This window comes from Neophocaena asiaeorientalis, unplaced genomic scaffold, assembly GCF_003031525.2.
Source record: "Neophocaena asiaeorientalis asiaeorientalis breed wild unplaced genomic scaffold, Neophocaena_asiaeorientalis_V1.1 scaffold344, whole genome shotgun sequence".
NCBI lineage: Eukaryota > Metazoa > Chordata > Mammalia > Artiodactyla > Phocoenidae > Neophocaena > Neophocaena asiaeorientalis.
This window is the reverse complement of record NW_020174693.1, coordinates 282,682-305,613: the sequence shown is the minus strand read 5'-3', so window position 1 is coordinate 305,613 and position 22,932 is coordinate 282,682. Positions and strand designations below refer to the sequence as shown.

Here is a 22,932-nt window from a genome sequence, read left to right as displayed (position 1 = left end):
AGAGTGTGGTCCATTCTTTGAAGAAATTCAAGAAAAAGCAAGAGACTTCATTACTTTATTATATAATAATGATGTCAGGGACAAAGGATGATATTTTATAACCTTACAAGGGCACTTGCTTTCTGAGTAATTCTATGAAATTAAAGACTCTGTCTTTAAGTAGAGCTTAAATCGGTGATACTGGACTGCAACATATTTTTCTTTAATGTCTCTCTAATAGTTGTAAAGGGAAATATTAAGTAATTTGTGTTTTTTGTATGGTACTTGGAGAAAGGCCAGGACCATTCTGTTTATCATCAAGATTATAAAAGTCCTTCTGAAACTATAAGATACTTTAAAGAAGGGAGATGAGCTAACAAAGAGTTTAGCAAGTAACAAAACGATATGGAGCAACAAAAATACAAATATTTTTCTCAATTTGTCAGCTGCAATGCTTGGTAGGACACAATGTGAACATTTTCTTGTACCTCATAGCTAGTTATTACTTCTGCTTGATATCAATTTCTATAGAAACAACAGATTTCCCCTCATGTGTTGTTTTCACACTCACTGAAATTATCATGTGACACCTCTAGAACCTTTCCCTTCCACTTGGAATTATATGTGTTTGTTAATTTTTTTTTTCCTTTGAGAGACTTAAAAAGCTGAAAGTCCTTCCCCCAAAACCCCCTCGATGCTAAAGCCTTAAATAAGGAATAATAAGAACAAATCTTACTTCTTCCCATTCGGAAGTGAAGGATGGCGTTCTTTCAGAATTCCCTTTAGAACTGTGATCAGCAGTTGAAGATTCAGTCCAGTTAACTCTTGATGTTTTTGCATTCAAAGGGTAGGCAATGAGATCAGAATCCGATTTAGAGACACTTTTTGATAAATGCATGTCGATCAGGGCTTTTGGCAATGACCTTATTCTTCCCAGGGTACAGGCTCTCTCCACAAATCCCCCAGTGTTCACAATCCACTGGTCCCCATTCCGGGATCCACTCCTAGTTGTTCTTGTGCCAACAATGGTATGGTTTTCGAGTTGGTTGCTTTTTTTGTGAAAAATTGTTCTACTGACTACTTTGGGTTTAATTTTCTTTACCAAAGGTTCTGAGTTATTTTCTATTGGAGTCTGCTTGAAAGGCAAAGGACTATTTGTCAAACTGACTTCATCTTTTCCTTCTTCACGTTCATCTCTTTTCCCATAGAGATGAAATGGATTTTCAGGGGACTCACATGCTGGAGAGGATCCATGGAGAAGGCCTGCAAATTGCCCAGGATCATATTCTTTTGGGGGATCATTGTCCTCCTCTTGAGAGAGATCATCTGCAAAAGGGAAAAAGAAGGTCAGGATGCTTGTTTATAAAGGACTCTGAAAACCCTGATACAACTTGTGCAATGTCCAGACATTTGATTTGTTGCTACACAGTGATATCCTCACTTTATGAAATACCCATGAGGCTACAGTGCCATGTATAAAATGAATGTGTGTGTGTGTGTGTGTGTGTGTGTCTGTGTGTGTTTGTGTGTGTATGAACCAGATCTTCCTGAATTACTTTAGGGTGCATTTCAAAGGTATGAATCGGGTATTAATTGAGTAATTGCCCACCCTTCTCCTTTGTCCCCAGGGAATATGCTTTACATTGGATAAAATCAGGTTTTCTTAAAATGGGACACCCACGTTCAAACTCTTGGAGTAAATGAATCATTGTGCAGTAGGACATCAGGCAGGTAAATCAAGATCATATATAATGACATTCCTTTGCCCTTCTGCCAGGAAATAAATTCAAAAACAAAATCTTGAAAAGAAGTATAATTAGGAGTAATTTAAGGTTAATAGTCCTGATAGTGTTACTTCAAATATAAAATTAAGATTAATTCTATACAGATTATATGATTTAGACAAAGAGGATTTGTTCAGGCTTAAACGTAGGCAAACAATGCAATATCACTAAAAATTGAGTGTCTTTTACAAGAAACTGATGTTGAGCTACTAACACAAAGCTATCTTTCTTTCTTCTATGAAATAGCATTAGTTATTTTTCAATTTCTTTAGATCTTTGAAAATGTAATGCAGAAAAGAAACCAAAGATGATAATTTTTATTCTTTATAATTTTTTCTAAGATAAAACATAAACGTTTGCTGAGATTTAAAATACACCATGCTTTTTTTTAATGACCTAATTTGTCTTTTAAAGACATACTGTGTAAAAACCTGGCCAAAGAAATTAGCAAAGGAAGTCAGTTTACTTTTTTGATTGGTCACTTTAATATTCAGGTAAATCAATGAATTTGGTAAAGTTGCAGGATACAAAATTAATGCACAGAAATCTCTTGCATTCCTATACACTAATGATGAAAAATATGAAAGAGAAATTAAGGAAACACTCCCATTTACCACTGCAACAAAAAGAATAAACTACCTACGAATTAACTTACCTAAGGAGACAAAAGACCTGTATGCAGAAAACTATAAGACACTGATGAAAGAAATTAAAGATGATACAAACAGATGGAGAGATATACCATGTTCTTGGATTGGAAGAATCAATATTGTGAAAATGAATATACCACCCAAAGCAATCTACAGATTCAATGCAATCCCTATTAAATTACCAATGGCATTTTTTACAGAACTAGAACAAAAAATCTTAAAATTTGTATGGAGACACAAAAGACCCCAAATAGCCAAAATGATACAGACGAATGGATAAAGAAGATGTAGTACATATATACAATGGAATATTGCTCAGCCTTAAAAAGGAACGAAATTGGGTCATTTGTAGAGATGTGGATGGATCTAGAGACTGTCATACAGAGTGAAGTAAGTCAGAAAGAGATAAACAAATATCGTATATTAATGCATATATGTGGAACCTAGAAAAATGGTGCAGATGAACTGGTTTGCAGGGCAGAAATTCAGACACACATGTAGAGAACAAACGTATGGACACCAAGCGGGGAACATGGCAGGGGGTGGTGGTGGTGGTGGTATGATGAATTGGGAGATTGGGATTGACATATATACACTAATATGTATAAAATGGATAACTAATGAGATCCTGCTGTATAAAAAAATAAATAAAACAAAATTCAAAAAAAAATTCAGCTAAATATTTGCCATGATCAAAAGTTAAATTACCTGATAAGCCCATAACCTAATCTTATGAAAAAGTAAAATATAGCCAATGTGGTAGATAATAACAACAAATTCAAACTTGACTTGTTGACTCACACTTTTAAAAAGTTAGTTATTATTATAAACCCAAGACACCAAAGTTTTTATAAATTTACAAGTAACATTTATTTGGTATGGGCTATTTACTATGCATGCACTGAATTAGAGATAATATTTATATCCCCTCATCTGATCGTCATAACAATCCTGTGAAATGATTAATAATCATGATTTTCTCACAGAAAAGAGATTTGGCCAGAATATGTAAACAAATTGGCTACCACAATAAGTCTCAATAGATATTTGCTCAAAGAATGCTACAGACAAATTGGTTTTCTTTATTGAAGTTTGGTCCCAGGTCTGTATACTCTTGCCTTTCTTGGAGCTGATGGAAGTAGGTACATTCCTGGCTTTACATATCCCCAGACCTCACCCTGGTTCCTGTTTGGCTTTTCCAAACGAAGACAACCCCCTGCCTAGACCTAACACAGTGGTATCCTGAGATGAAAGAAACAAGAGTGACAGGAAGAAAGGTGCGAGAGACAACAGTCTATAAGAGAAACAATCTGATTCATCCCGTACTATTATAAGCACTTGATCGTCCCATAAAAACTCCATCCCTTTCTAATGTAGCAACACTATGTCCTTCCTAACTCTATTTTTCCCTCCCCTCACAACAGAGATCCTTCTTGGGGTAGAAGAATGAGTGGAGCGTAAGGCAAGGCAGCCTTAAACTCTTTCTAAAGGCTAGAGTTTATGCTCTACTATACCCATTTTTTAGAAGTCAAAATTAACATGTAGACAACTTAAGATTCTGAAGTTTCCCCATCTAGTAAGTGGTTAAGCTGAGATTCAAACTGAGGTCTATCAGATTTCCTATATCCACTGGCCTGGAAAATATATTACTATTAAGATAAAAGAACAATCTAGGGTTCAAGGACAATCAAGTAGGCTCTTTGCGAGGAGAGACATGTTTCTCCTGTTTATGACTATTTCTGGAATTTGGGGAAAGTGGATGAAAAGAATTTCTTCTGCTTCATGGAGGTAAGCTAATACTGAGAAAATAAAATCTGGTGTTCTGTTCCAATTTATTTTCTCTTTTTTCTTCCTGGGCTACTTGGCTCCCCTATAATGCTTTACAGCATAAGCAGGTTGGTATGAGATGATAGTAATGCATAAATAATGTAGAAGGAAGGAAGAATTCTGAAATAGGGAAGAATTCTACTGAGAAGTTGCTGAAGAAGGCTAAAGGGTTTAAGTTTGAGAGGAAAAATTGAAAAGAGTCAGTCTATTATAGGAAAAAGATTCTGTAAATCTCAGTCAAGAGGTTTCTGATCATGTTCACAATAATGAGATATTTAGGGGCATAATATTATTTAAATTTTCCTATGAATATCATTATTAGGTTATCACCCCTTCGGTGGTTTCATCAAAACAACTATAATCGCCATTCCAAAATGCTTTATACTGTCCGTGTGCTCTAGTCACAGGCAGTCACTTCTCTAAGTAAAAGAGAATTTAGTTATTAGCTCATAAGCCAAGGCTTCGAATAATAGTTCTCAGCATTGTGATAGTTGTTAACATTTTTGCCAAGAGTTGTGAAAAGGCAAATATTACTTATTTCAGTGCCCAAACCCTAAGGATTTCTCAGATCAAAGACAATGTGAAATTGATATGAAACCTCCTGAAATTCCTGTTGGGTGGATTGATTGCAGTTATGACCCCAATCCGCAAAGGCTCCTTGTAGCCACACCCCAAGCCTGTATCCATTCCTCCCAAGCGACTTTAAGTGTGGCCATGTGCCTTGCTTTGGTCAATGGGACAATGGCAAGCATGATATAAGAAAGACTTGAAAAGCACTCATGGACTGGGACTTGTTCTCTTGCAGCTCTTGGAACCCTGCCGCTATGTGAACAAGCTCGGGCTAGCCCACTGGATGATGAAATGATACATTACCCAGGTGTTTGAAATTGTAGGGTTTTTTTTCTTTTTTTTTTCCCCCAAGTATAATGAGCCTAACAGATTAGGAGACAATTGCCACTGAAAAGACATTGTTATAGTCATAGATCCCAAGAGGAAGGAGCATGCCATGTCACTGGGGGTGGAAGCGACACATGCGGAAGCACCAGTATTAGTCAAGACGCAGAATGAGTGGGGGAAAAGATGGACAAGAGCCTTTATTGTGCTTTCTATGGGAAGTAATGGACAAAACAGGGTAAGCAGTTTTAGGACTGGTTACTTCAAGTCTTTTCATTAGGCTCTAGGCCATAGGGATTGTTCCTAGTTATCTGGTACCTGGCTCTGCTGTGATTAGGGCAGGTGGGTAGTGGCCCAGTGTGAGAACCTGATAAAGAAAGTGGTTAGAGTATGGTTTTAGATTGGTTTGCGTATGAAAAGTGTGTCTTCAGGTGAGTTATTTACTATCTTTAAGAATTACCTAGCCCTGGGAGGGGCAGTGTCTGCAGAGTCAGCAAGGTCCCAAGATGTCAAAGCATCAAAAAAAAAAAAAAAATCCTTCCAAAATAAAAGGGCATGGTTAACACACCAGACACCCTGTCACTTCAGCTGAAGGCCAGCTAACTTTCAACATGTGAGTGAGGCCGACCAGGACTAACCAACTCCAGGACAATCTGCCAATTGACCACGGTTGCATGAACAAGCCCAGGCAAGATTATCCGAGTCTGGCCCAGGCCAGAAGAAAACACGTACCAGAATCATGAGCTAAATAAATGGCTGTTGATTTAAGCCACGAAGTTTGGGGTGGTTTACTACATGGCAACAGATAACTGATTTAGCCTGTAACCCAAGTTTTAAAGAAGAATTAATACATTCTTCACAATAAACTCTGGCAATGTTTATATTTTCATATCGGGAAATAATGATAGTAATAGTATATAACTAAAAGTATTGTGAAGCTGAATGAAAAAAATAAAAGTATAGGAGTTAGAACAATGCCTGTGGCATAGAACACATTAAATATGTGTTTCTTTATTACAACAACAATTTCTAATCTAGAGGGTTTCATTTTCACAAAGAAAGGTGGTAGTAATTTATTATATTAGACACTCAGTAAAGATTATTAGTTTGACACGCTTGTATATTTTTAAAAATATACTTTGAAAAGAAATTTTGCATTTTATTACTATTTCTTTAGATGAAACTGAGGCAAAGTATATAGATTAAACTGTTTTTTCATAACATGTCTCATTTAATTTCACACTTCTTTTTTGACAAGTGGATATTTCATGCTAAGGCACAGAACTAAATATGTGTGAATTCCAATCTGATAGTTATTCAAAGAATAATTAGCATTTCAAAGAAATGTCAGAGTAAGTATCCAATAGTAAGAAGTTCAATATTTATTTTTATCCATCTTTGTCTCTGATATTTATCACCTATATAAATACCTGAATAACAATAAAACCCTAAATTTCATGTTAAGATGAAAACAAATTATGGAAAACTAGTAAGTTCTTCTTTTATTATAGATCATAACTTTTGTTTATTGGGTCACTGCATTCCTCTTTGGAAAATCAAAAATGTCTTTGGGATTCTAGTGCTGATGTTGATATTAGCAGAAATTCTGAATTCATTTCACAAATACGTATAAAATACCTCTGTCCACTGGGCACTGTCCTAGGTGCCAAAGTCTCAGCAGTACCAAAGGCAATAATATCCCACCCTCAGGATGCTTACATTCCACCAAAGGACACCACTGTAGGCAAATCAAAAAGAGTATAATTTCTGATGATGGTTAAGTTCTGTGAAAAAAATAAAACAAAGCAATGAGATAGGGATTATTATTGCAGACAGAGAGAAGAAGATATGAAAATCTCCTTAAGGGTATTCTGAACCGTAAGAAGGCCAGTGTTGCTGCAACAGAGTGGTGAGAGAGTGGTGTACAAGTCAGAGTGAGAGACAGAGACAGAAAGAGAAAGGTATAGCTCCAGTCCAAGTCCTATGGCCTGAGAACCAGGAGAGCTGATGGTATAGTTCTAATCCGAAGGTTGGTAGGCTTGAGACAGAGGAAGAGATGATGTTTTAGTTTGAGTATGAAGGCAGGAAAAAAGCTGGTTTCCTAGTTCAAAGACTATCAAGCAGGACAAATTCTCTCATTCAGGGCGACATCAGCCTTTCGGTTCTATTCAAGCCTTCAACTGATGGGATAAGGCCCATGCGTTAGAGAGGGCAATCAGCTTTACTTAGTCTACCTATTTAAAGTTTAACCTCATCCCCAAACACCCTCACAGAAACACCTAGAATAATGTTTGACCAAATATCTGGGCACCCCACGGACCATTCAAGTTGACACATAAAATTAACCATCATAGGGGGGTAGAATGATTGGAGATGAGGTCTGAGATGAAGGTAGGGGTAGGGTTGACATGATTTGATTTACACTTTTAAAAGATCACTTGGTATTTCTGATGGCAAGAACATGACAATAATGTACGTTTTTAAAAATTAATTTCCCCAAGTCCCCTCATAAAAACAATACATATTATAGTAAAAGAATAAAATGAGCATATGATAGTACAACAAACAAAAAACCCCAACTATAGGTGATAGCTTCAATAAAGCAGGTATCAAGGAATCTCCCTGGCCCTGGAAAATGGATGGGCATAGCCAAATCATGTGATAGCAGCAGGATCCAGAACTGGTAGTGGTGAAGAGAAAAGGAAATTGATGGAGCCTACAAGCCACGGGGCCCAGAAATTGCCATCAGATTCTGATCCCTAAAATGACAAGGTCCAGTACTTAGCAGGATGCTGAACAATAGAATCTGAGAATAACCAGCAGAACTTGAAAAAATCCCACAAAAAGACAATTAGAAGTGGCTTAAACCCTTGAGAATCTCAGAAATATTCGATAAATACATGCTTTTAGTAAACTAGAGACTCACTCTGAAGAAAAATTTTCAGGAGCAGAATCCGAATTGAACAGGGTGAAAACATCAGAGATCTCACGGAGAAAGGTATTTCATGTAACGGGAAGGAGGGAGTGGCATGGAAGGCAGAGGACCGGAGGAGGGAGACCTTCAATGTAATAATAACAAAATACAGTGTTCAAATATGAGAGCACTACTTTGTAAGGCAAGGTGCATGCAACTCTGGCAGAGAACAAGATAACAGCAGGAAGCCTTTCTTAATCAAGCAGAGAAGTACCCATATTATCTCAACACTTCATGATAACAAAAAAGGGAAAGTCTTTGAGCCATGAAGAAAGCTACTGTGGCTCATGCCTGCTCTCACACAGAAGCCTCTTCCGAATAGTCTAGGACATTCTTCTCATTAAAGATGGGGAACAAAAAAGGATTTTGATACAACCCTATTTAAGGACATTGCAAGAAAAGGAGAAGAAAATGAATGTTCAAAAGCTAATGAAGGGCTTCCCTGGTGGCGCAGTGGTTGAGAGTCCGCCTGCCGATGCAGGGGACGCGGGTTCGTGCCCCGGACTGGGAAGATCCCACATGCCGCGGAGCGGCTGGGCCCGTGAGCCATGGCCGCTGGGCCTGCGCGTCCGGAGCCTGTGCCCCGCAACGGGAGAGGCCACAACAGTGAGAGGCCCGCATACCGCAAAAAAAAAAAAAAAAAAAAAAAGCTAATGAAAATAAACCAAAAAATAAATGTGGCCCCCAAATAATTTGAAAGCTGTAACTTAAAATTCAAAATTATTTAAAAGAAATTAAGAAAATAAAGTTCTGAAAGAACAACCTATACTGTAAGTAGAGAAGCTCAGCCATGAGGTGGCTGATCATTTTCTTTCCCCTTACCCTTTCCCTCCATGAGCAATTCACTCCTCAAGTCACTTGATGGAGAAGAGTGAGATGGCATCCTTATCTTCAGTGGAGAGGCAGCCTGGAGTTGGGTATCAGAGCCCAAGCAAAGTAAGGGTGGTGTCCATGTTTAGGAGCAACTCAGCATGGTACACTGGAATCCAAGCAGGGTGAAGGGGGTGTACACACGGGGGTGTGACCCAGTATGGACAGTCAGAGCCCGGGTGGGGTGAGGAGGAAATCCATGCGGGAGGAGTGGCCTGGCAGAAGGAGTCAGAAAACTAGTAAAGGAGGATATCCCTGCAGAAGGGTGGCCTAGCAAGGAGTGTCAAAACCCAAACAGGGTGAGGAAGGTGTCCATGTCCAGAAGAGGAAAGTGTTCATGCATAGGGTGGCCTGGCATAACATGTCAAAGCCCCATCAGTGAAAGGAGGGTGTCCACCTGTGGGATGTCCTGCCATAAGGTGTTAGAGTCCCAGGAAGGTGAGCAGGGTGTTCACACAGATAAACAGGCATGGGGAATCAAATCTCAGGATGAGAAAGATGCCTGAGTGGGGAGGAGGTGGCAGGGGATATGGGAAACTGCTTACTTACAGAGGGGTGATCAAATAAACAACTACAGTAAGGAGCCAGATTTCTCACTTTTTAAGGAGGGAGTTAGAAATAGGAAGAGGGAGAAAAGTAGAGTGAACCTTGTGCTGCTGGCTTGTAACTGGAGATACCAATATATTTTCAAGATAGAGAGAGAGAAATGGATAGATATAGATATAAATATATATTTGTGTATGTGTGTATTTACATACATATATACCTAACTCTGTCCATTGAGAGGGCCTGGGAAATTGAGCTCCCAATAGCAATAAGTAAAGCCCAGACTTAGCTTCTAAATGTATTTTCCACTAAAAGAAACAGGGATCCATAGAGAAACGACTGATATCAGGGTCAGGGCAGAGAAAGTACAAGATGAGCCTGGAAAACCTTGTGCCAGAGAGCAAGGAAGTGCTCAAAGAATGAAGAGGCATGTCAAGATGACAGGGAAGCCAGCTTGAATGGGCTGGTTAAACTAAGGACAATTTTAGAAACAAAATAAATAATGACAGTAATGGATTATAACCCACTGAATAAAATAAGAAAACATGAACCCATAAACATATATAAATAAATGGATGGTTTAAAAGTTTGATTAGGAATGGGAAATTTAAATAATTTCAAATCACCTCCTCACAAAATACTTACTAGTTACTAAGAGAGAAAGAATGACTCTACACTTAAGAAGTCTGGGAGGCACTATCTTAATCAAATGATCAAGGTGAACATCGGAAGGAATAGAGCAAATCAAAATCTTGCCCCACCTGATAGGGTGAACTGAGAAAAACACAGAATCACTTCTGGATTTTCCTTCTAAAGATGCATAACCTAGATCTACTCAGGTAGAAACATCAAATAAACTTAATTTGTGGGACATTCTACAAAGTCACTGGCCTGTAATCTTCAGAAGTGTCAAGGTAATGACTGTCAAGGAAAGTCAGAGGAACTGTTCCAGATGGAAGGAGACTAAAGAGACATTACAACTAAATGCAATGTGTGATCCTGAGCTAGATTCTTTCATCATAAAAATTATTATTGGGGAAACGAGCAAATTTTGAATAGAGTCTGAAACTTGTATAGATGGTAATATGTTAACGTCAATTTCCTGATTTGATTGTATTGTGGTTGTCTAAGACTCTACTTGCTTATAGGAAATGTCCATTATTCTAGTAGTTCTCAAAGTGTAGTCCATGGATGCATGGGGTCCCTGAGATCAAAACAATTTTCAGACAAATACTAAGATATTATTTGCTTTTTTCACTCTTATTTCATGAGTGTACAGTGGTTGTGCAGAGGCTACATGGTGTTCTCTTTCCACAGTGGAAATACGTGATACCTCTTTAGGTCTCACTTAGGAATTGGCACACTGTTACTTCTCACATTGATTGACAGAATAAAGTCATGTGTCTCATCCTAAAGTAAATTGAGTGAGGATGTAAATGCCACTGTCTCTACAGCACTACAAAGGAACATGGCAGAAGAGGGAGTGAAGAGCTGAGAACGTTAATCGCATCTACCGCAGAATGCTTTTGCCCCCATTTAAAAACGATGTTCACTTCTTTTTTTTTTTTTTGCGGTACGCGGGCCTCTCACTGTTGTGGCCTCTCCCGTTGCGGAGCACAGGCTCTGGACGCACAGGCTCAGCGGCCATGGCTCACGGGCCCAGCCGCTCCGCAGCATGTGGGATCTTCCCGGACCGGGACACGAACCCGTGTCCCCTGCATTGGCAGGCAGCATTTATTAGGTTAAGTATGTTCCTTTCTATTCCAACTTTAATGAGAATTTTATAATTAAAAAATTATGATTGAATTTTGAGTTTGTATCAAATGTTTTTCTTCACGTATTGAGTTGATTATGTAGTTTTTCTCCTTTAATCTGTTAGTGGGAATAACATACTTTCTCATGTTAAGCAAACTGTATATTAATGGGTTGAATTGGTCATAATGAATTTTCCTTTTGCTATCCTGCTAGATTTGGTTTGCTGGTATTTTGTTTAGATTTTTGCATCTATATTCATGAATGAAACAGGCCTTTCATTTTTCCTTTCTTATGCTATCTAGTTTTGATATGAAGATTACTAGTTTCAAGACTAGTTGGGGAAAATTCCCACTTCTTCACTTCTCTCGAGGAGTTTGTATGAGATTGGAATGATCTGTTTCTTAAAAGCTAATTTAATTTACCTTTAAAATCATCTAGACTTAACATATTCTTTGTGGGAAGATTTTAAATTATTCACTCAATTTCTCTAATAGTTTAGAGAAATTGAGTGAATTTCTCTAATTTCTCTAATAGTCTATAGGACTATTTAGAGCTTCTATAGCTTTTTGAAGTTTTGGTAAGTTACAAATACCTAGAATTTGTCTATTTCTTTCAGTATTAAATTAATTGCCACAAAGTTGTTTGTAATTTTTACTTATTTTCCTTTGAATCTTTTTATAGAGTATCTGTAGTTATATCCCTCCTCACTCCTAGCATAGTTTATCTGTATTTTATATTCTCTTTTTTTTTTACCATTTTTAGTAGAAAGTACATCCACTTTAAAGTGTTATCAAAAATTCCACTTCTGACTTTGTATATTATTTGTCTATATCATTCATTTCTGTTCTTTCCCTTTTCTTTCTCCTACTTCTCTGGGCTAATTCTATCGTTTCTTATAAAATTTCTTAAATTTAGCATTTAGCTCATTAATCTTCAGCATTTCTTCTCTTCTAGCATAAGGATTTAAAATTTCTAAGTTCCACTCATACTTTTTTCACTATGATGATTATTTAGTATTTACATTTTTAATTCTAAACATCTTAAAGTTAGAATTATGGTGTCTCCTAACTCATTTCTCATGAGTTACTTGGAAATGTATATTTAAATCACAAATTTATGGGGATATAAATGGGAAACTTTAATTTAACTTAATTGTTGTCAGAAAATGTAGTGTATATGAATGAGTCTTTGACATGTATTGAAACTTCCTTATAGCTAGCCAAGTTAAGATCAGTTTTTATCAATGTTTCATGAGAATAGCATGTATTCTCTAATTGTTGGCTCTAAAGCTTTGCATTTTATTAGATAAGCTTATTAACTGAGCTATCAAAATATTCCACTAATTAAGTGAGGTATGTTGAAATCTCTCAGTTTTAGTGAACTTATGACTGTTTTTCCTTACAATTGTTTATATTTTCCTTGTGAACTGAACCTTCTATAATTTCATAGTGACTCTCCATATTCTGGTAATGCCTTCAGTGTTAAAGTCTATTTGGCCTGATACTGATATAGCTATGCCAGATTTTATTGGGCTAATATTTCTCAGGTACAACTTTTTTCATCTTTGCCTTTTTGTGTGTGGGGGTGTGCCCTTAGCTATATTGATGTGTCTATTTTAAAGAGCATAAAGCTGGGTTTTGTTTTCCTACCCTCCTACCACCTCTTCCGTTTAACTGGTGAATTTAGCTAATTTATGTTTATTTTGATGCTTTACATATTTAGACTTGGTTCTACTATTTTACATTTTGATATCTATCTTTCATATTCTTTTTCCACCTCTATTCCCCTTTTTGTTTTTTTTCTAATTCCATTTTTCTCTCTATGGCTTGGACTTTATACAATTTATTTTTATTCTTCAGACATCCTTAAAATTTTACCATACATTTTTAATTTAACAAAGTCTAAAGGTGAATAATACCTTAACCACCCTCTTCCTGAATAATTTTAAGATGTTATATCACTTGAAATTAGATCACTATTTCTCTAACAAATACTGTTATCGGTGTTTTCATTCTGTATGTTAGTTTTCCAAATCAGATGTTATTATTTTATTCAGATTATTTTTATTTGAATTTGCATACATGTTTCCATTTTATTTATTCACTATTCCTTCCTCAGAATGACCTCAGATCATTTTCCTTCTTGAAGTAATCCTTGAGGTTTTTCTTTTGGAAAAAGTAAGTTTTTTAACTGTGAATGTCTTCATATTTTACTTTCATTTATGTAAAAAAGGTTTTTTTTAGCTCATAATTTAGGTTGATGTTTTTTTTTTTCTCTCACATTTTGAAGGTATTATTCTACTCTTTTGTCTTATATCTTTCCTTGATAAGTTGGCTATCATTATACCTGTGTTTTTTGTTGTCGGTGATCCATCATTTCTCTACCTGCTTTGAAGATCTCCTCTACATCTTTCAATTTCACAATAATGTGGCTTGGTATGGATTTCTCTTTATCTTGTTTGGAATACAGTGTGTTTCTTGGACTATGAATTCACATTTTTATCAGTTATGGGAAAATTTAGCAATTATCATAAAAACTTTCTTCTCCTATATATTCTTTATTATTTCATCCTCAGTCTCTAACTAGAAGTAGGTTAATCTGCTTATTCCATCCTTCATATTGCTTCATGTCTCTCATATATTTGCCTCTTTGGCTCTCTGTGCTATACTTTGGAAAATTTCTTTAAATTTATTTTCCAATTCACCAATTGTCTCTTCATCTCTGCTTAATCTGCTGTTTACCTGTTCATTTAGAATTTTAAAAATAATTTCAAATGTTATACTTTTCAAATCTAGAAATGCCATTTATTTTTCAAATTTGCCTGTTATTTATTAATAGTACTTGTTTTTACTCATCTTCATGATTAGGCGTTTTATTTTTTTAAACACTTTATATATATAACTGCTTTATTTCCTACACCCAGTAACCATACCTATATCCATCAGGCAAATATGTTTGCTATTTTTAAAGGCCCTTTTCTTCTCTTGTGTTTCCCACTTAGAGAAGTTCCTTTAGCATTTGTTGTAGAGCTGGTTTTGCGGTGCTGAATTCTCTTAGCTTTAGCTTGTCTGTAAAGCTTTTGATTTCTCCATCGAATCTCAATGAGATCCTTGCTGGGTGGAGTAATCTTTGTTGTAGGTTCTTCCCTTTCATCACTTTAAGTATATCATGCCACTCCCTTCTGCCTTGTAGAGTTTCTGCTGAGAAATCAGCTGTTAACCTTACAGGAGTTCTGTTGTATGTTATTTGTTGCTTTTCCCTTGCTGCTTTCAATAATTTTTCTTTGTCTTTAATTTTTGCCAATATGATTAGTATGTGTCTCGGAGTGTTCCTCCTTGGCTTTATCCTGTATGGGACTCTCTGTGCTTCCTGGACTTGGGTGGCTATTTCCTTTCCCATGTTAGGGAAGTTTTCGACTATGATCTCTTCAAAGATTTTCTCTGATCCTTTCTCTCTCTTCTCCTTCTGGGACCCGTATAATGCGAATGTTGTTGCGCTTAATGTTGTCCCAGAGGTCTCTTAGGCTGTCTTCATTTCCTATCATTCTTTTATCTTTATTCTATTCTGCAGCAGTGAATTCCACCATTCTGTCTTCCAGGTCACTTATCCATTCTTCTGCCTCAGTTATTCTGCTATTGATTCCTTCTAGTGTAGTTTTCATTTCAGTTATTATATTATTCATCTCTGTTTGTTTGTTCTTTAATTCTTCTAGGTCTTTGTTAAACATTTCTTGCATCTTCTCGATCTTTGCCTCCATTCTTTTTCCAAGGTCCTGGATCATGTTCACTATCGTTATTCTGAATTCTTTTTCTGGAAGGTTGCCTATCTCCACTTCATTTAGTTGTTTTTCTGGGGTTTTATCTTGTTCCTTCATCTGGTACTTAGCCCTCTGCCTTTTCATCTTGTCTATCTTTCTATGAATGTGGTTTTTGTTCCACAGGCTGCAGGATTGTAGTTCTTCTTGCTTCTGCTCTGTTTGCTATTTTTACTGATATCCACTTATAGTAGTTTGCTTTTCAAGGTGATTAGAAATCATTTCTTGTTACTTCATTACTTGATCTTAATTTCAGCTTGTCACTGTGACTAGAAAAGGTCTGAGTTTCCCTGAATAGTCTTGACCAAGTTTACCATTGAACCAAAATACAGTATCCAAGTAGCCATGCTATTGTTGACATCTGCACTCAGCACAACACTGACTCTCTTGTCTTCTAACATACACTTTTAGAGAGCAAAGATTGTTAGAGCAGGCAATATCTCAAAGAACATGGCATATTTAGAATACATTTGTACTGCTGCAGAAGGATCTCTCAAAGCACTTAGTCTGCCATAATACTTTGCAGCAAAATAATTTTATTGTAAATATTTACATTTATAAAGATTTCAATTAAAAAAAAGAGTGTATCACGACTTGAAGGTTTTAATGTGATTCTTTAAATGATTTTTGACTAGGTAGAGTTAATAATAAATTGTCTTGCCATGTATGTCGGTACTTTGTAATGTATGATGCAATATACAAATCAATAAATTATCTTGAGAATTAGATAAAAGAAGAAAAAGCTTATTGTAATTATGGAATCAAATTAAGCAAATCCTGTTTTAATAAGATTGCTCTAAAATGTATATTTATAAAAAACACAGGGCTTCCCTGGTGGCGCAGCTGTTGAGAGTCCGCCTGCCAATGCAGGGGACACGGGTTCGTGCCCCGGTCTGGGAGGATCCCACATGCCGCGAAGTGGCTAGGCCCGTGAGCCACGGCTGCTGAGCCTGCACGTCCGGAGCCTGTGCTCCACAACGGGAGAGGCCACAACAGTGAGAGGCCCGCATACCGCAAAAAAACACAAAAAAACAAAAAAACAAAAAAGAAATTCATGGAGATTTGTTAAGTATTAAAGCATTCCAATTACTCTATGATATTCAGTAAAAAATATAATATGAAAATTAGTCAGTGTCCTGTATTTAAATTCTAGATCAACCAAAGAGAACGAAGAGCTAAATTTTGATAATATATACTGTCATCATGTCTTAGTAAGTCTTCAAAGGGGTGCTAGGTCTTATCAGAAATATTTGGGGACTTCCCTAGTGGTGCAGTGGTTAAGAATCCACCTGCCAATGCAGGGGACATGGGTTCGAGCCCTGGTCCGAGAAGATCCCACATGCTGCGGAACAACTAAGCCCATGCGCCACAACTACTGAGCCCGCATGCCACAACTACTGACGCCTGCGTGCCTAGAGACCATGCTCCACAACAAGAGAAGCCACTGCAATGAGAAGCCCGCGCGCCGTAACAAAGAGTAGCCCCCGCTCACTGCAATTAGAGAAAGCCCATGTGCAGCAACCAAGACCCAATGCAGCCATAAATAAATAAATAAATTTATTTAACAAAATGAAATATTTGGGAGAAGTGTTACTTTTTAAAATTTATAATGTAAATTATATGACCCTTATTGTAGTTTATTTATCTGCCTTGTTTCCCTAGTCATGTAGCTCATGTGATCTGGCTAGTATGATCATTTATATCCAAATATTAAGAATGTCTTTCCAGCTCACCTACACACTGAGATAAGTGTGAGTCAAACAAATAATAATGAGCCACAGAGGCAACTATATAGAATTCATGTTCCTTTAATTTCTCAAGTCAAAGATCAATTAAGTTTTCAAAGATATGTAAAATTACTTTAAAACACAAACTCCCTGGAAAGGAATTTATTTCAAAAATTGCAAAGGCTAAGATTCCGTATTAGGTAAGGAGAACCAACATTTATTGTGTACCTACTATGTTCAAGGTCATTTTATCTCACTTAATCCTCACAAAAGTCTCTGAAGTAGGTATTCTTATGACTTTGAACTGTGGAAGAATAACATAGCTAGTAATACAGGAGTCAGTGAAACCGAGTCCTCCTAAAACCAAGTTCCCTTGCCGAGTTTATGATTTTATTTAAAACTTTATTTCCTTTCTTGTCCCCTCTGACCTCGATCCTGTGCTAACTGAACACTAATCAACCAGAGTCAGATGACTAAAATTGCTGTTGTTGATAACATCGTCAATGTACTAAAATTGCTATTCTAGATATCATCATTAATGTTAATTTTTCTACAGCAAGATGAGCTCACAGACCCCCAAGCCACAGACTACCTAGCCAGAGAATCGTAAACCAGAGACATCCTGACTCCCAAAACTATGATTAAGAAATGTCACAAGACAATGATTAATCCCGGAGTCTTTGTTCCTCCCCTTTTAAAAACTCCTTACTCAAAGACCAAGTTGGAGTGGATCTGAGGCTTGTCTCCCACTCCCTTGCTCGGTGCCCTGCAATAAGCCTTTACTTTCCTGAAAATGCCCACTGTCAAGAGTTTGGCCTTCTGCTTTGTGAGCACAGGAGCCCTTGCTTAGTTACACCAGTATGGGAGATAAATCTGGCTGGTCCAAATCCTGCCTTTATCCATTCCATTCTAAGGCTTTGTGTTTATGGCTTACCTCAAAATTTCCTATGTTGTCAGCACAATGTGCTGTCCACTGGGGCATCCTGAGTTTTGGAGTTTGAAAACCACCCAGTGGGCCCCTTTTCAAGTATCAGCAGTGACCTTTGAGTATTTATTCTTATGGCACAATTAGCCCAAAGATTGTTGCTATGCTTAAATGCTGTATGGCATTGGATACAGCATATAATAAAATTCCCTCCCTAAACAACTTAAGATCAACAGCTGCCTTACAGAAAATGCATCCAGGTAAACTCTTGTTTCCTGGCCTATTAGTCCCACACTCTGCCAAACTCAGCATTTAATGCAGAAGCCAGAGAATGCTAGAGTTCTGGCAACCCCTGGACCAGAGCAGACCATGCTACTTGGCTCTGATTTCAAACATTTATAATCTTTTCTCTTGTTCCCTTTGCTCAATATAGGAAAGGGGCTATCAGCCAATTTCCCCAGCATTTATAGCAAATCCCAAGGCTCACTCATTTCCAGCTGCTAAGCTGCCTGGGCAGACCGCATTACTAAATTATTGTATCTTTTTGGTAGAGTGCCTGATCTATCTTGGCATTCCTTTTGCATTGAAAGAAGCTCCTGTTGCAAGCAAAGGAAGCTAGCTACATTCATCCTTCCCACGCGCCTTTCCTCTGTTACCCTCAACTACTAACTTCTTTGTTTCCCCTGTATAAGCCAAGTTCACAGGGGCAGTTTCTCATCTATCTCTGACCCCCTAGGGACTGAGGGATTTCAAAAGGAGTTCTGTGCTAGGAGTAATTCCCATAGCCTAGAGCCAGATAAATAAATGGCCCACAGTGAATAGCTAATTTGGAACCAAGAGGTTTTGTTTCTCTACTACCAAAATGTATTTCTTTGTAATACTGCAGTCACTATAACCATGTATTTTCCCAAACAGAAGAGTCTGTAGTGGGGGAAGAGGAAAGAACCCCTTCAACTCAAGTCTATTGTTTTCAAGTGTGTTGGTCGTTTGGTTTTTAACTTATTTTAAAAATGGTTTCAGTTTTTATACTCTTCCAACCGGTTATCAAAGTGAAACAAAAAACTGCTCTGGAGAAATAAAAAAGACAAACAAGAAAGTAGATCTCTAATCTTTAAATGAAAAAAAAAGTAATTTTCCAATATAAATAGGATGGAAATTATTTTTAATGACCCGAAAGTGAATAATTACTCTGATTCAATTCTCAAAAGATCTACTCTGAATTTGAACTCCAAGTAACCCAAATATCCTCAATAAAAACTCTGGGAATGTTATACATTCAAATGTATCCTGTGAGTTTTCTATTCCTCTAACCATCCCCCCCCACCCCCATCCGTGGAAAAATTGTCTTCCATGAAACCAGTCCCTGGCGCCAAAAAGGCTGTGGACCACTGAGTAAGCAATGAGCAGCCTAGATTTTTCTCACATACATCCCAAGAGATGTCTCATTTCAGAAGAGCTGGAGTCATCAAAAGGGTAATGCTATTAACAAGACACACCATAGAAAATATACAGAAATGTTAAAGATAATTTATATCCTGTGTGTTATATTTTAAATTAACACTTGTTGCTATGATAAGAAATATTTCATGTAAAATAAAAATCCTCTATGAGGGTCTGGTGCTATAGCCATGGTAATGATGGGATGATGACTGCAGTACTGCTCAGGTCTGCTAATGTTTAAATTTATAAGAAATACATATTTACTCTTTGTCCAAGGTTCCTTGTTCCTGTGATAAGAGCTATAAAGGTATCTTTTGTTATGTTAGTAAGGTGACTTTTGGAAAGCCTTTACGTAACTAGGGGGCTGTTTGCTGGGACAACCAACCATGTGATTAGAGGGTAGGGGAGAGGGGCTGGAGATTGAGTTCAATGGGCAATGATTTAATGAATCATGACTGAAGTCTCCATAAAACCCCAAAATGACAGGGTTTTGAGGGCTTCTGGGTGGGTAAACATGTGGAGATTTGGAAAGTGCACTCTGAGAGGGCATGGAAGCTCCTTGCCCTATGTATCTCTTCACCTGGCTGTTGATTCATATCCTTTAATATCCTTTGTAATAAATAGGTAATCTAGTGAGTAAACAGGTTTCCTGAGTTCTGTGAGTTATTCTAGCAAATTAATTGAACCCAAAGAGGGAGTCATGAGAATCTCTGATTTATAGCCAGCTCATCAGAAAGTACAGGTAACAAACTGGACTTGCCACTGGCATCCTGAGTTAGAAGGCGTCGTTGGAATCTCCAATTTGTAGCTGGTTGGTCAGAAACACAGGTAACACCTGGGTTGCAACTGGTGTCTTAAGTGGAGGATGGTCTTGTGAGGCTCAGCCTTTTACCTGTGGAATCTGATTCTATTTCTGGGTAGATAGTATCAAATTGAGTTGAATTCCTGGATACCCTGCTGGTGTCCGAGAATTGCTTTTTGGTGTGGGAAGCCTACACACACACACACACACACACACACACACACACACACACACACACACACACACTGGAATTGGGTTCAGGAACCTAATTTAGTTTCCATTTGATCTGTAGAGAAGAACTAGATGTGCTTTAAATATATGTAAAATGGCCTAGAAAATCAATCATTTATTTCTATCTTTCACATGACCCCTCAACTGATTAGAGAAGACATTGCAAAAATAGCGGTTAGCCTAAGCAAAGAGGCTGTATGTTTCTTTGGGTTTTCTCCTAGTCATGGAAGCTGGAGAGATCCACTTTAGCTGAAGTATTGGTAAATGGCATATTCATTTAGCAAAATATCTCATAGTATTTTTCAGGTTGGGGCCATCATGTAACTTTCCACTGATAGGAAAAAATGAAATGCAATCAAGTTGCAATTTCCAGCACTTTAAAACAGAACGAGAAATATTAACTTAAAGTAAGAAAATATGGAAAGTGGTGTTCCAGCTCTGCAGAAGAGGAGCCAATTCTAATTTCTCTCCTCCTACCCTCTTAAATCCACTCTAAATAGGCTTTTGTTCCATATTCTTCCACTGAAACGTCCTTTATCGACGTCAGCAAAATCTCCACATCGCTAAAATGAATATTCCTTAATCCTCATCTTACTTGATCTGCCAGCTATATAGTTAATACAGATACCGCCCCTCCTGTACGAAGCTCTTTAACTTAGCTCCCAAGGTACCACACTCTTCGGGTTTTCATCCTACTTCACAGGCTGTTCCTTCTCACTGTCCTGTGCTCATTCCTCCTTGTCACCCAATGTCTAAGCATTGAAGTGCCCCAGGGCTTAGTATACTTGGACCTCTTCCCTTCTCTGTTTACATTCATTCCCTTGTTAGTCTCACTCAATCTCAGGCCTTAAAATATCACCTAAGTAATGACAACTCCCACATTTCTAATGCCTTAGAGTCATTCTTATGCCTTGCTTTCCCTTGCACCCCATACCCGACCATGCAGTGAATTCTGATGGCTCTACCTTTAAAATATATCTGTCACCTGCCTATTTCTCACCCTCCATCTTTCCACTGGAACTTATTTCACTTTGAATAACAATAGTCTATGGGGCCACAGGTGATCTTAGCCCCATGCACACTCCACCCCAATTCTATACCGGAGCGCCTAGTACTCTCCTTCTCTCTTACCCACAGCTAGCCATCTTGCCTCTCTGTTTTTCCTCAAACGCATTAGGCATTCTTTTGCATCACTGCCTTTGTACTTGTACTTCCCTCTGCGGGGACTGTCTTCCCTTAGGAAGCCACATGGTCCCCTCCAACACCTTCTTCAAGTGTCTATTACTAGTAAGGCCTTACTTCATTATTTTCTCAATGAGACCCCCACAGATCACCTCATTTAAAAGGGCAGCCACTAATCCTTATCCTCTTCCCTGCTTTATATCTTCTCCACGCCACCTATCAATATCAAAAATACACATTTTATTTATTTATGCTGTTCTCCCCAAACTAAGCTCCAGGAAGGTAGAGATTTCGTTTTGTTTTGTTTTTGTTTTTACTTCTGTATCCAGAGATTACAACAAAGCCTGGAACACAGAACACAATCAATTCAAAGATATTCTTTGAGTGAATGAATAAGTAAATTAATTAAACATATATATATTTGCATGTGAAGAAAAATTCTAGAGTAATATCCACCTAAATGTTAACAGTGGTTACTAATAAACCTATTTAAAAGTAAATAATCTTTTTTCCTATTTATAAAAGTGATATATGTTCACTATAAATACTGATGAAAAGAGAGAAGAAAAAGACACCCCAAATTCTAATACCCAGCAATGATTATTAATACTTATGTATATATATATATTTTTTGAGCCTTTTTTTCTATGCACATATATTGTCCCTCAACAAAACCGTGATCACTCTATGTATTTTTTTGTAATTAAAACAAATTAGATATCACCTGAACAATGAGAACATGTTTATTTGAATGGCTCTACAGTGTGAATCCTTGAAACACTCAAGTAAGTAATATACTTGATCTTGTTTCTTTGTATAGGGTACATACATATTTGGTCTTTTATAACAATTTGGAGAGAGAGAGAATCTGTGTGTTCTTGTAGTCATTACTTTCATGTTTCTTTTATGTTATGTTATTCATCTTCAGATCTACTTCCTCCATTAATCAAGAGTATATTTTGATTTCTCTCTTTATAAGTTAATAGCTATACCAAGCGCTCATAGGTGCTAAGTACTTTACATGCGTTGTCTGATTTCAGTCCCACATAACTCTGGGGTATTATGGTATTCCCGTTTCATAGGTGAGGAATGTTAAGTAACTCCCCAGAGTTACACAGACACTAATTGGGGGAGCAGCATATGAACCAGGTAATTATGCTCTTGACTGCTAAACCATTTTGCATGTCTAGAATGAGAAAATTAGCATACTTATCTCCCTTCCCTGAACTTATCCCTTTCCCAACGTGTATTAAAATAATCTGGGGTTTTAGATAAAGTGTCTATACTATATTATTTTATGTTTTGTATCTTTTTAAAAAGTTTTAACATTTATATTAAGTTTAAAAAACATATTAAGAATAATTATTTGAAAATATATTCTATCTCTTACAAGTTTTATTTTATATTCCAGAATCTTTTAGATTGATATTTTCCTTGCCCATTCTTTAGATCTTTATTATTATTCATCTTTTGATCAATTATTTTAAAAAGATGGGTTGGGGCTTCCCTGGTGGTGCAGTGGTTGGGAGTCC

General features: G+C 37.2%; 1 protein-coding gene across 1 annotated transcript in view; it reads right to left on the bottom strand.

Moving 5' to 3' along the window:
- The window catches only part of ANKS1B (ankyrin repeat and sterile alpha motif domain containing 1B), a 711,904-nt gene that overhangs the window by 465,604 nt on the left and 223,368 nt on the right, over positions 1-22,932 (bottom strand). Inside the window, exon 4 of the mRNA XM_024758913.1 lies at positions 716-1,305. Coding sequence (XP_024614681.1) covers positions 716-1,305 — 590 coding nt within the window. The remainder of the gene's footprint in view (positions 1-715; positions 1,306-22,932) is intronic.